This window comes from Diospyros lotus, chromosome 14 (assembly GCF_014633365.1).
Source record: "Diospyros lotus cultivar Yz01 chromosome 14, ASM1463336v1, whole genome shotgun sequence".
In the NCBI taxonomy this organism is placed as follows: domain Eukaryota; kingdom Viridiplantae; phylum Streptophyta; class Magnoliopsida; order Ericales; family Ebenaceae; genus Diospyros; species Diospyros lotus.
This window is the reverse complement of record NC_068351.1, coordinates 18,604,087-18,619,342: the sequence shown is the minus strand read 5'-3', so window position 1 is coordinate 18,619,342 and position 15,256 is coordinate 18,604,087. Positions and strand designations below refer to the sequence as shown.

The following is a 15,256-nucleotide window of genomic DNA, read 5'->3' as shown; positions in this document are numbered from 1 at the left end:
ATTCACCTTTAAATCTAGGAAAGGACCACTACCCCTTTATATACCAACACCAGAGGCAGGCAGGCCCCAACGGAGAAACAGCGAAAATCAGCAATCAGATCAGATCCCATGGCTCCGATTGCAGTTGGCGACGTGATTCCCGATGGAAACCTGGCCCACTTCGACGAGAGCGACCATCTCCAACAGCTCTCCGTCCACGCCGTCGCCGCCGGCAAGAAGGTCATACTCTTCGCCGTCCCAGGCGCCTTCACTCCTACTTGCAGGTTTCCCCCTCTTACGCCTTTGTTTCTTCCCTTGTTTGTTTCCGTGGAATCGTGGAAAGGAAAACGGAAAATGTGAATGACTGTGAAGGAAAATGCAACTGTTTGTTTCTTATTTATGTTATTTTGCAAAAGCGCGAGTACTTGCCCTAGAGGAATACTTGGTCGTAATCCTTGATCTTTTCAGTTTTTCTTCGCTTTAGGTTTGAATTGCTACATTGTGTTGATTCATTGGTAGGATCGATGCCTTTGTTTTTAATTTTTGAGGAAAACAAATTATTAGAGACAAAATTTCACACTGGAACTCAAAATTGGATTTGGCGGTGGGCGTATTTGATTTTGAATTTCTGTATAGGGACCGACCGGCCAGTGGGAGGGCAATGGGCAGTTTTGGATGATGTAGGAACGAATTGGCATGGTAGCTAAGACTGACGTAACACGGTCACGGACTGTATTCTGTTGGATACATTTTTGACCTACTCATTGACGCATTAGTATTCACACTTGTCTTATTTGGCTTGATGTTGAAGGTTAATTGATTTTGGAATCATTTTTCATTGATGAATGCATTAGCATAGAAGGGATGGGAAATCTGTAAGGGGGTATAAGACCATCTCCAACCCATTTCCCAAATTTGGTGCAACTTTTACACCAAATTTGGTGCAACTTTCACACCATCTTAAAAATCATCTCCAACCCACTACACCAACTTTGGTGCAAAGTAATATTGTTTTAGTACTTTCTCTATTTTTTTAATTTTTAACTATTATTTAATTTAAAATTTTATTTATTTATTATTCTATTTGACTATTAAAATTAATAACTACAAATTACATATTTTTAATGGAAAAAAATATTTAGTAGTAAATGTTAAAAAAAACAAAATTGCACTTGTTGCGATTAAGAAAATATTACATTTAACATCATAATGTTAAAAATAATAGTTACATATAACATGGACAATTTTAACCAAAAAGTGTAAAGTTTAACAAGGGTTGTCGTTTAATTCTTGGAAATACTCTATTCATCCTGTAAATGATCAATTAATGCATTTCAAAGTGCAATTTGAGCCTCTCTATCCTTGATTTGTTTATGTTCCTGAAACTGAGAATCTTTATCTACAACCATCTCAACTTCTGGAGTTGGTGCTTCCATTCAATCTCAAATTGGTTCATTAACATCACGTTCGTCTTCAACTATCATGTTGTGCATAATAATGCATGCGGTCATTATGTCGTGTAAAACACGTTTATTCCAAAAGTGCATAGGTCTTGCCACAATTGCAAACCGTGATTATAGAGCGCCAAATGCATGTTCTACATCTTTTCAATATGCTATCATGAATTGTTTGCACAATAGTGGACCATTTTGGGTATATACTATCTGGTAGATAGTAACACATGTTATATTCCTCTAGCACATTTATATCGTTGCTTGAACCTAGCAAACCAAAATATGCATACCATATCCAAAGACCGCAATCAGTTACAGCTTTGAGGATCATAGTTGGCAATCCACTATGACCTGTATATTGTCCTGCCCAAGCAGTTGGACAATTTTTCCAACGTCAGTGCATACAATCTAGACTTCCCAACATTCTGGCAAAACCACGTTGTTTACAAACATGGAGTAGCCTAGCAACGTCATTAGCGTTAGGTGATCTTAGGTATTGCCCCACAAATATTTCCACAACGGCACGATAAAATCCCTTTAAAGTTTCTATTGCGATGGATTCTCCTATTTTAATGTACTCATCAGTGGCATCTGTCGCTGCACTGTATGCCAACATTCGAAACACAACTATTATCTTTTGCAATGCAGACAACCCTAGTCTACCTAACCCATCTTGCTTTTGTGCAAAGTAGTTGTCATGAGCTTCCATGACCCCAACTATTTGCAAAACTAAACTTCGAGACATTCGAAATCGACGACGAAACATCACCGCGTTATAATGTGGGTTCTCAACAAAATAGTCGTTGGACAAATTCGTATTGGCTTTTTCTCGGTCATGATTGATCACAACATGACCAAGAATCGAGCCTCCTCATGGTGTCGGATGGTTAGTTTGTTGACTAAGATATTGAGCGATGAGGAGGTGGTTGTTGGAATGTAGGCAAAATATCGATTCTTGTTGTGCTTCAAGATCGGCCGTAAGTTGTACTTCATTGTCACTTTTATTGTCAGATAATGAAGATGAAGCAAAAGAATAAACATAAAGAGGGGACCTCCTTGATTGAAATTCATTTTACCGAGGAAAAGATGAAGGATGGGTTTTAGACAATTTCATATGGGTTTTACGGAGTTCCAGCGAAACAATTTATGTTTGTTAATATTACTTTTCGCACGGATAAGATATCTGGGCTAACCCATGTGAACCATTTGATTAAATTTTAGCTAAATCTCATCCACACGATCCATATCTATGGGGATATGCACTTTTCAGAAGGATAAGATATATGGGTTGACCCATGTGAACCGTTGGATAAGATTTCAGCTGGATTTCATCTATACGATTCATATCCAAAGGCTTATTTTCAGATCTTCAAATGTCTTATTGTATCTATCATTTTATCTATAAAATAACATGCCATCCTTCATTGTATCTCACCAGCAAAATTTTACCAAACCTTGCCTACACTTTCTCACAAGTTTTATCTTCACTTTCTCCCAAATCTTTTGACAATGATCTCATCTCAAGAAAGTTCTTCATACACACACAAGGAGGACGTACACTTGTCTCATGTGTATCTAGATATTTCCCAAAATCCAATTGTAGGCATATACCAATCAAGAGACTAATTTCGGTCTCGAGTTGAGAATGAATATAACGACAGATTGCCGGAATATATCACGCCATCTCAACCCAAAAAATCACTGCAATTAACAAGTTGTAGGGATGCATTCGACAGGTGGAAAATCTTAATCCAAGTGGTGCTACCAAAACAAGATATTGTAAGTACATTTACAAATGTTTGCTTCCAAATATTACATTTAAATGAACTGAACAATACATTTATAATTATTTTACAGTTGTTTCGAGCAAAAATGCTCTTAGAACAAGATAAGAATTACAAGAAAGGGTTCAAGTTTGATCATGTCTGGCCTCTCCTTAAACATATTGAAAAAAGTGGAAATGAAGTCAACACAGCAACAACCATTCTTCAACGACAAAGTGGAAATGTTGATTCATCACAATCAGATTTCCCCACTTTAGAGGACCGCACGTCATCTCCTGGATTGCATTCGTTTTCTCTTAATATAAACGAAGAGAACGCTGAGGGTACTTCGTCTCAACGACCCACTGGGGTTTAAAAACAAAACTAAAACGGGAAACTGACGAAGAGAATAACAGATTCATTAAAGCTATCAAGGAAGAAAATTGCCAGCTCGTCGAAATGTTTTAAAAGGGAACTGAGGACATGTACCAAATTTACCAAATCCAGCTATTGGAAGTTTAGAATCAAGGAAATTGGCCATTGTAGCATTACGAGAAGAAAATACAATATCACTAAAGGACTTGAGTACGATAATAGATATGAATTTACGTGAGTTTATTCAAAACGAATAAACTAGAATTATGCAAAAAAGAGTCCGGCAATAATGGTCTGTGCGAAAAGTTCAAGATTCTCCAAGATTATAAAAATACAAACCAAAAGAAGCTGAAGCACTTTGAGATTTGGAACCTTGTTGTTGAGCTATTTTTTGCATAATTCTAGTTTATTTGTTTTGGATAAACTCACGTAGATTTGGATTTGTTATCGTACTCAAGTCCTTTAGCAATATTTTATTTCCTTTTCGTAATGTCGCAATGGCCATTTTTCTTGATTCATTCTGAACTCGCAGTAGCTGAATTTGGTAAATTTGGTGCCTGTCCTCGGTTCATTTTTTGATCATTTCGGCGAGTTGACAATTTTCTTCCTTGATAGCTTTAATGAATTAGTTATTCTCTTCGTCAGTTTTTCGTTTTCGTTTTACTTTTTTAACTCCCGCGGGTCGTTGAGACGAAGTACCCTTAGTGTTCTCTTTGTTTATATTAAGAGAAAACGAATGCAATCCAAGAGATGACATGCGGTCCTCTGAAGTAGGGAAATCTGATTGTGATGAATCAACGTTTCCACTTTGTCGTTGAAGAATAGTTGTTGCTGTGTTGACTTCATTTCCAAATTTTTTAATATCTTTAAGGAGAGGCCAGACATGATCAAACTTGAACCCTTTCTTGTAATTCTTATCTTGTTCTAACAATATTTTTGCTCGAAACAACTGCAAAACGATATAAATGTACTGTTTAGTTCATTTAAATGTAATATTTGGAAGCAAACATTTGTAAATGTACTTACAATATCTTGTCTTGCAGCACCACTTGGATTAATATTTTCTACCTGTCGAACATATCCTCGCAACTTGCTAACTGCAACTATAATGACTTGCATTCTTTTTTGCAGTGATCTTTTGGGTCTACACTGCGTGATATATTTCGACAATTTGTCGTTATATTCATTCTCAACTGGAGATCATAATTAGTTTCTTGATTGGTATATGCCTACAATTGGATTTTGGGAAATATCTAAATACACTTGACACAAGTGTATGTCCTCCTCGTGTGTGTATGAAGAACTTCGTTGAGATGAGCTTATTGTTAAGAGATTTGGGAGAAAGTGAAGGTAAAACTTGTGAGAAAGTGCAAGGTTTGGTAGAATTTTGCCGGTGAAATACAATGAAAGATGGCATGCTATTTTGTAAATATAAGGATAGATACGATAAAATATTTGAAGATAAGTCTTTGGATATAGATCGTGTGGATGAGATTCAGCTGAAATTTTATCCAACGGTTCACATGAGTTAGTCCATAGCTCTTATCCTTTTGAAAAATACATATCTCCATAGGTATGGATCGTGTGGATGAGATTCAACTGAAATCCAATCCAATGGGTCAGTCTAGATATCTTATCTGTGCAAAAAGTAATATTAACAAACACAAATTGCTTCGTTAGAATTGCGTAAACCCCATATGAAATTGTCTAAAACCCATTACAAGTATGTGTATCTTCTTTGTGTGAGTATGAAGAATTTCGTTGGGTAGAAGTCATTTTTAGGAGATTCTGGATGGAGTGAATATGATACTTAAGAGAAGTTAAGGATATGATACCATGATGTGTGTCATGGTATTTTATATACAAAAAAGAAGGTAAGATATGAATTGTAAGGCTAAGATATTGCCAAAATCCAATCTAACGAACGAGGTGGCTTATCCAAGATATCTTATCTTTTAAAAAAGTGATGATCCACTTGCATATGGATTGTAAGGCTAAGATCTTGCAAAAATCCAATCCAATGGATGAGGTGGCTTATCCAAGATAGCTTATCTTTCCAAAAAGTGATGATCCACTTACATATGGAATGTAGGGCTGACATTTTGTCGAAATCCAATTCAACAGATGAAATGACTTATCTAAGATAGCTTATCTTTTGGCACACTTGTCCAGTCTTCCAATTTATCACTAAACAATGAGTTTCATTGCTGGAGGTCCCTCATATGTTTCTTTTTCTTCGTTATCTGACGATTAAAATGATGAAGTATAATTTCAGGCTGATCTCGAAATGATTGATTTAGAAGAAGACGCGACAATTCACCTACATGCCAACAACCTCCTTATTGCTCACTATCTCATTCAACGGAAAAAATGCTTACTAATACATGGAGGCTCGATGCCTGATCATATAGTGATCAATTGTGACCTAGAGATTGCTAGTGCAAATTTGTTCAACGACTATTTTGCTAAGAATTCACGTTACAATGAAGAGATGTTTTGTTGAAGATTTTGCATGTCGCGAAATTTATTCTTACTAATTGTTAAGAGCCGTGGAAGGTCATGACAATTACTTTGCGCGAAAAGGATATGGTATAGGAAGACTTGGATTGTTAGCTCTTTAGAAGATAACGATTGTGTTTTGAATTTTGGCATATGGTGTATCTGCAGATGGGACTGATGAATACATTAAAATAAGGAGAATTCACAATAATTGGAAGTTTGAAGAGATTTGGTCGTGCTGTTGTGGAAGTATTTTCAAAGCATTATTTGAGATTGCCCAACTCCAATGACGTGATAGGATACCAAATAGCAAATCCAAACAACAATCAAATATCAATAGTTTCCAATACTTTTCAACAGAAAACACGAACAAACCAGGGCATTCGAGAGGCCCTTACTCTCCCAATTCTTCTATCAAAAACTAGCTACCCTCTCCCTCTTCTTCTAAGCTCTTTATACTGCTCCTCTGCCCCTCTCTAACCGAATTCCCTTGCATATGCAGATTATTCCCTCAACCTATGGATTACAAAACTACCCCCATGCGCACATGCTGGTTGTAACAACCTGCATGTGCTAATTCCCTATTCTCCCCTTCATGCTTGCTGGTCTTTGGTAGGTCCGGTACACTGGTGGCCTATCATTACTCCCCTCCTGCACTTTCACCTTGTCCTCAAGGTGAAAAGTAGGAAATTGTTGCTGAATCGTAGGGCTCCTAGTTCATCGTGGCGATTGCTTGCACCATTGCTACTACCAGTGGTGCTACCATTCTCACTGTCCTCAAACTCACTGGTAGCATAAAAAACATGTTCTCTACAGAATTCCACGAGTATCGGCTCATGAAGTAACTGGTGTCAAGTGCACTCTCTGATGAAGGAACAAAAGCAGCCTTTTGTCTAGCAAGGGTGTCCCAGTTAATATCTCTGAAAAATGCATGCCGCTTCACCTCCGAGGCTCCTCCTGCTCCTAGTCTCTGATGAGGATCTTCGGTTAATAACTGATCAATGAGATATTGGGCTTCATAGCTCATTTCTTCAGGTACCCGGGGCCAAGGTATCTTTCGGTTGAGAATATTATCAGTTATTATCTGAGGATGCTCAGCATTAAAAGGTGGGATACCAACAATCAGCTCAAATAAAATGATACTCACAAACCACCAATCCGCAGTTGCACCATGCCCTGTCCCTAAGAGAATCTTGAGAGCCAAATGGTCAGGTGTTCCAACAGCAGATCGTTTCTTTCATCTTTCTCGCTGATGCTCAGATGCAGTTAACTGAGGTTCATCTTCTCCCAATAGCGATGTCCCACTAACAGCCGGACCAGATAAATCATCGATGCTGTTGATGAGATCAACCCTTGAAAGCCCAAAATCTGTTAACTCATCCCACAGAGTAGAATCAACCAATTCCTCCTTCCGCATTTCAACAGATTCAGCACTGTTAGCATTCTGACATTTTTGTGCCCAAGAGTGAAAAGAATGTTGGAGCCAATCAGAATTTAAACAAGACTCCATTATCATAAGCGGAGCTTCTAAATCATTGGGCTCCACAATAGAATGCAAATTGAGCCCTTGACTTCTAGAAACATGCTGCCCTTCCACCATCACAACCTCCTTGGGCGAGGCACCCACCCTCTCATGATGGTGAGAATACATGAGGGGCCCTCCATTATCAGCCAACCCCATGTAAAATTTATGAGAAACCTGGCTAGGAGTCGCACCATGTTCGCAGACAACATGGATCGTTGATGGCGCTCCCTTCCTCGGCGAGATGCTCTCCTTGGTTGTCACCGGTTCGGCCGTCCGCGGCCTTTTAAATGGATCGATCGTCGGCTGCCCTTTTGCCTCGCCGTGGAACTCCCCAACACCATCGTTGTCAGCAGCCACTCTGCCTCGCGACACCATCATCTGCTCAACCGCCAATCCCCCTTCAATATGCAGTTGGTCCCCCGCGCCTTCCAGCATGGCCCCTAAGCGATTCCTCAGCAGCCTCTTCAACTCTTCCCAGCTTCTCACTCTTCGTCTCCGTTGCTTGCACTGTACCCATGAAAGAGCAACACCCTCCAAACACAGTGCTGCCGAGTCCATCTTCTCCTTGACAACCAGCCCCTTCACCGCAACTCCCAACTCTTCACCCGTCGCCTTAAGCTCCGCCCAACTCCTCACCCGTCGCCTTCGCTGCTCCCACTGGAACCACGATAGAGTCGCTCCTTCAACGCATAAGGCCGCTGTCTCCAGCTTCTCCACATCGGACAGCTGGTTCACAATGAAGTAGCGCTCAGCCCTAAAGACCCAGCCATCTGGATCATCTCCCTCGAAGATGGGTATTTTCGGGCATCTCCCACGGTACTCCTGCTTTCCGACACCATCGACCCAGTCGCCCCCTTCGCCACTTCTCGCTCCAGCTATCGGCGTTCCCTCCCATGTCAAGGGTGAACCCGCAGGTGGGTCTTCCTCATCTCGCTTCCCCTTCCTCTCTCTCTCTCTCTTGCTCCTTCCGTCTCTCCTCGTTCTTCCTCTTGCTCTTGCTCGCCCGCTCCTGTTCTTCCCATCTCGCTCGCATCCTCGCGAATAGCTCTAGCAGGTTCGCTAGGTGTCTCTCCATCTTTTGAAATGCACTCCTCATAACATCATCTCCCAGTGGAATGCCTTCCATCCTCACCTCCAAATCACCGACTGGGTCAGTCAAGTTCACCATTAGGATCGAAACGCTTTGATACCAAATTGATAGGATACCAGATAGCAAATCCAAACAACAATCAAATATGAATAGTTTTCAATACTTTTCAGCAGAAAACACGAACAAACCAGGGCATTCGAGAGGCCCTTACTCTCCCAATTCTTCTATCAAAAACTAGCTACCCTCTCCTTCTTCTTCTCAGCTCTTTATACTGCTTCTCTGCCCCTCTCTAACCGAATTCCCTTGCACATGCAGATTATTCCCTCAATCTATGGATTACAAAACTACCCCCATGTGCACATGCTGGTTGTAACAACCTGCATGTGCTAATTCCCTATTCTCCCCTTCATGCTTGCTAGTCTTTGGTAGGTCTGGTACACCGGTGGCCTATCATGACATTGCGAGGCTACTCCATGTCGGCAAACGTGGGTTTTTAGGAATGTTGGATAGCCGAGATTGTATGTATTAGAGTTGGAAAAATTGTCTAATGGCTTGGGTAGGACAATATGCAAGCCGCAGTGAATCCCCAAGCATTATCCTCGAGGCTATAGCTAATTATGATATTTGGATATGGCATGCCAAGGTCAAACAATGATATTAATGTGTTGGAGGCATCCCATCTTTTCACTAATCTCGCTGAAGGTATTGCTTCTTCCGCTCATCATGTCATTCGAGGAAAAAAATATAGCATGGGTTATTATCTACCCGATAATATATACTCAAAATTGTCTATCCTTGTGCAAACAATTCATGATTCATGTGGTTCCAAAAAAAAATTATTCGCCATGAAGCAGGAAGCTTGTAGAAAAGACGTAGAATATGTATTTTGCATTTTGTAATTTCACTTTGCAATTGTGGCAGGACTGGCATGTTTATGGTAAAAACATGTATTACATGACATAATGACTATTTGCATTATTGTGCACAACATGATTGTAGAGGATGAGCGTGATGTTGATGCATCAATTCAAGATTGGATGGAAGTGTTAGTTTTAGAAGTTGAGATGGTAAGTGATGAAAATTTTCGCTTTGAAGGATTCCTTGCTTGTCATAGACAAATCAAGGATAAAGAGGCTCACATTACTCTTCGAGATGCCCTAATTGATCATTTGTGGGATGAATATACTAATTCCGAAAATTAAGTTTTCTTGCATGTTCCACTTTACGTTTGTGTGGTGACGGTTTTTACGTTATATGTAATATATTTTTTTTAAATTTTGTCATGTTGAATGTAATGTTTTGTTGATTGAGATAGTAAATGTAATGCTTTTATAAAAAAAATATTATTAATAATTGAAATTTTTTAGTTAATTGCGTAATTTTTAAGTAGTAATTTAAGTTGATATGCTATAAGTAAGTAAATAATTTTGGAAATAAAATAAATTTTTTTAATAACAAAAATAAAGAAAATAATATTCCTTTACCCCAAGTTGGAGAGAATTTTATCCTTATCCCAAATTTTGGGTAAGTTTTACCCCAAATCTGGGGCAACGGGTTGGAGATGCTCTAAGGAAACTAATTGGGCATGAAAAGCATCGGAGAGAAGTGTTAGGTGCTAAACTATGGAGGGTCCAGGGTTCAAATTCGATTGAATGCTTAATTTTATGAAACCTCATTTCTAATAAAATAAAATATATTAATATTATATGCTTGAGAGATTGAGGATTCAATGTGGGTTTAGATTGCCGTCTTGTATGGACTGATACGGTATTGTGCAGTTAAGAAATTTTAAAGGATAAAGTTATTGTTAAAGGTGCCTGTAAATGGTTGTGAAGGGTTAATGCTATGATTTTAGCGAAATTTACTCTTATGAAATAAATGCTGTTTTTTGTCAGGTGGCATATTGTTGAGTTGGGACTTGATTTGCATTTATTGCTATTTTTTCCCTCTTTGAAAGATCAGAGGGAAAATATAGCATTATGCCGAAAAGAATAGAATCTTGTTCCAATGTCATCTTTTCTGTTTGTATTAGTTACTTATGAATTCTTATATCAGAAGCAATTGTGGTGAGCCTCTACTCGTTTTGTGTTTTCTTGTATTTCTGTTGTAAATAGAAACTTCACATTGTTGCCAGATCTGTGGAGTGATTGAAATATCTTGGGGAAACCAGATTGGAATTCTGATATGATTTGGTCTGAATGGCAGCATGAAGCATGTACCAGGTTTCATTGAGAAAGCAGAGGAACTGAAGTCAAAAGGTGTTGATGAAATCTTGTGTATTAGTGGTAAGTTTAACTTCTACAATTGCTTCTCTGTTTTATTCTTTTCCTCGCAACTTTATGAAAATTGTAACTCAGAACTTGTATATCTTCCTATCTGCTTTATATATATATATATATTAGCTCTCTTGATAAAGTATTGAAGCATTTGTTTCATAAAATAATGCTTAATGATCATAACATCGCATTGTTTTGATTTAAATTATGGCTAAATATTTTGAAGGTTGGTACCTAAAGTATAAGCAATAAAATTCAATTCCCCCAAGTGCCTGAAGCGTGCCTGTTTATTATTATGCATATTTTGGCAGTCTTAGTGCACAGTTTGTTGTGAAAATGGTCTCTTTCTAATACATGGGTAAGGTTGCATATAAAAACAGCTTTCCCTTATAATAAATCTTATATTTAGTTAATTTATTATTTTACTGCTAAACACCTCACGGAGACTATAGAGGGTACGTGCTATCTTTCGAATGAATCACTTAAAACCAACTACATCTATATTATATTATATATTTAGCAATAAAAGTACATTTACAAAAATCTCCCTCAAAAATTTTCATTTTAAAAATTTTGAATCAAAAATATTTTGTAAAGAAGCTCAATCAAGAACATATCAGGATTTTTTTTGTCACACTGTTTCTTATTATGTCAAAATGTGTGTGATTTTCATATGATCATGAAAGATATATTATTTGGTATTTAGGTGTTCCTATTGCGTTGCGTGTAAATTACCACGTGAGTAGGTCTTTGTCATGTGTAGAGATGGCAATTGCAATCGAAATTGTGGGGAACCAAACCAAAACTGAATCGGTTAACGTGGTTAAAAAATGTTTGACTGGGTAATGGTTTGATTTGGGAAAAAATCGAACACTGTTTCAATGGGTATGGTTTTCACTAAAACTAAATCAAAACCAAATCGTTGTGTGGATAACCGAACCAATCCGAACCAAATATATATATATATATATATAAAATATATATTAGAGGGGCGGTTGGGAAACCCAGCCCACTTGCTTGCAAACCCATCCTAGCCCAACCCACTCGCGAACCCAGCCCAGCCCAGCCCACTTGCAAACCCTTCTATTCTCCTTCGTCTCTCGACCTCACTTTTGCTCTCTCTCACCCTCGTTGCCTCTCGCTCTCTGCCTCATATCTCTTGCTCATCCGATTGTGCTCGCGCTCGCTCTCTGCTCTTGCAGTCTTGCTCTTGCTCGCCCTCTTGTTGGCTCCTCTCTCTCTCGCTAGGGCTCGGCCCCTCTTGCTCGCGCTCGCCCTCGCTGCCTTTTCTCTCGCTCTCGTTGACCCTCGCTGCCTCTCGGCTCTCACTAGGGCTCAGCCCTCGCTGCCTTTTCTCTTTCTCTCGCTCGCCCTCGCTGGCTCTCTTGCTCTCGCTAAGGCTCGGCCCCTCTTACTCTTGCTCGCCCTCACTCTCTGCCTTTCTTGCTCTCGCTCGCCCTCCGACCCCCGCTGCCTCTCAGCTCTTGCTTTTGCTCTTGCTCGACCCTGTTGTTTTCCTTTTTGTGTTAAAACAACATGCTTTTTGGCCTTCCCTGTTGATGATTAATTGGTTTGCTTAATTGAGAAATTTATGACATATTGCGGAAACAGCTTCACGTTCTTGCTCTTCTTCCTGCCACTCTTTCCATTTCTTTTCTAGTTTCAGATGAAAGTTTGTATTTCTGGTCCATTCTAGATGTTTGAAGTAGGTATTAATGCTTTGCTTTTGATCATTTCTTGTGAATGGATGTTGGTTGCACGGTCAATGTTAAGCTAGTAGCCCATGTATAGCATAGTTAGCTGTTAAAGCTTGGCGAAGTTGGCGTTGCTCCTATTAGTATTTGGTAGCTTATTGTTAGCAGTTTTACTTGGTAATCAGTGTGACATGGAGATTGGAGCCTAGCATAAATGATCCTTTCTGCATAAGAGAACGATGGTGGGGGGCCTGAAACAGGTATGATAACCCAAGTTGTTTCGAGCTGCCCTCGGTACTGATTCATAGTACTTGAATCTTGTTCATATAAATACTACTATGCATTCTGTGTACTTGATTCTTGTTCTAATGTTCTTCATTTTTCTTTTCCATGTATTATAAATCAAAGATTGATGTTCTACGTCTAGTCTTCATCAATCTTTTCCACAATGGTGATTTTGAGATCTTTGTTCTTTCATATTTCTCATGGAAGTAGTCATGAATTAGCTGTAAAAAGAAACCATTTACATTTGTCTTTGTTCTCTCTTAGTATGAAGGGACTAAGGGCACTTTGTTTGGAACCATCATTAATCCCTTAGTTGAATTCGGCTTCGTGTGGTTTCATTCATGCAGTAATACAGTAATAGAGCTCAATAAGACTCAAACTCACTCACAATTTCTGGTTTGTAAGATGATGTGTTTAACTAAACACCCTATTCTCATATCTTCCTCTCTTATCTCTCCCCTTCTTTTTTCTTGTTTTAGCTAGATCTTATTTCTTCCTTACCACCCCCTTTGCAAATATGTTAGAACATCTGGTATATGTGAGTGAAAACGGGTATAACTTTATATTTTAGGACACTTAACTTACAAAATATTTTTGGAGTTATCAAAATTTTTTATGAATGCTATTTGCAAGTGTTTGTCTTTGTTTGTTGGTATGGATCAAACTAAAAAAATCATGGTTAAAATCAAAACCGAATGATTTGGTTATGGTTTTTAATTTTTAAAACTAATGGGTTAATGGTTTGGTTTTGGTTTTAGTATTTTAAGTTTGGTTTGGTTATGGTTTTAGGAAAAATTGAAACCAAACCGAACCATTGCCAACCCTAGTCATGTGCCGTTGATGCCCCCATATATATTACAGCGCTATGCTCTTTAATTTAAAGTTTGTGGCACAAGTGTACTTTCTCCCTCAGCTCTCAGTATTCTTTTACTCAAGATGATCCATTTAAATTTCATTCATCTTAAATTTCAACAACTCAGGAGTGTGACTGATGGTGCTGAGTTATTGCTGCAGTGAATGACCCATTTGTGATGAAGGCATGGGCAAAGACATACCCTGAGAACAAGCATGTTAAGTTCCTCGCAGACGGTTCGGGAACCTATACAAAAGCTCTTGGACTGGAGCTCGACCTCACTGAAAAAGGGCTCGGAACCCGATCGCGCCGGTATGCGTTATTGGTTGAGGATCTCAAGGTGAAGGCTGCCAACATAGAATCAGGTGGAGAGTTCACTGTGTCCAGCGCTGATGATATTCTCAAGGCACTCTAAATTGGAATGGCCGCTTTAGGTCTTTCTATGCTGCTCTGCAGAATGGCTTTAGTTGTTGTTCTTTCTATGGGTTTTGATAGGACGATGATGCTGTGATGATATATATATATATATATATATAGCCTGGTTTGTTGTTTTGTTGCTGCTGCCGCTGCATTCATCGAGCGACCCTATGATTATTATGAATCGAACTGCTTGAGCTTTTTACCATTCTGTAAAATAAATGGAGGCTGATAATACTACGTACGTATTCAAGTTATTGTGTCATTCTATATCTAATTAAAGTAAATATTATAAAAGTATTATAAGCTTAAAGTGCTTGTTAGATAACTACACAAAATAGGAAAATGATGCTATTTATTATAAAAACTTCTTGAGTAAAATTACATATCCCACTCTGATTTGAAAAAAAAAAAAAAAAATAGACTTCTTGTGTCATTAAAAAATAGGTTTAGTTTGACATGGTGCTCTTGAGGTTTTTTTTTTTTTTCCAATAACTGCCAATTATACAGGTATTTTAAAATGGGATGGATCTCCTTATTCTTCTCTCATCATTTGTGCCTCCCTCTCTCTCCCTCCTCTCTTATCCCTATTCCTGGGGTCCTTGGATATCTTTTCTATGCCACATCTTAGGTGGTCACCCTAAACCAGCGACTCTTACCCTTTATCTCTCTACCCAAATCAAATTAGTTGAGTTGGAGGATTGGATTTTCGAGGGTAAAAAAAGAGATGATATTATTGTCAGTTTGTAAATTACTGGCGATTCTCTCTTTTTTCTGTTTGGGTTCATAGGCAACCCCACAAATAAGTTTGTTTCCAGTAACACTTAGAAGGCAAAAGGTGATTGTGGTGGTCAGTCGACCATTACTTGCGGCAATTTGTTTGTAATTATATTGAAAGAGATGGATGGCATTTTTGGGAATTTATGAAGAGTTAACAGTAATTTGTTAATGGCAAGGGAAAAGTAATATGCGGTGATAAAACTGAGAGGCGGGCATTAATTATAAAATTACAAAGGTAGTTAATGCAATTTAAACACACTTTGGGA

The 15,256-nt window shown here is 38.6% G+C and overlaps 1 protein-coding gene across 1 annotated transcript; it reads left to right on the top strand.

Annotated features, from left to right (window-relative positions):
- The first annotated feature begins 46 nt into the window (after positions 1–46).
- LOC127790333 (peroxiredoxin-2) lies at positions 47–14,475 on the top strand. Its single transcript, XM_052319787.1, has 3 exons — positions 47–263; positions 10,891–10,970; positions 13,955–14,475. The coding sequence occupies exons 1-3, from the start codon at positions 109–111 to the stop codon at positions 14,206–14,208; spliced, it is 489 nt and encodes a 162-aa protein (XP_052175747.1). The 5' UTR covers positions 47–108; the 3' UTR covers positions 14,209–14,475.
- Positions 14,476–15,256: the final 781 nt, after the last annotated feature.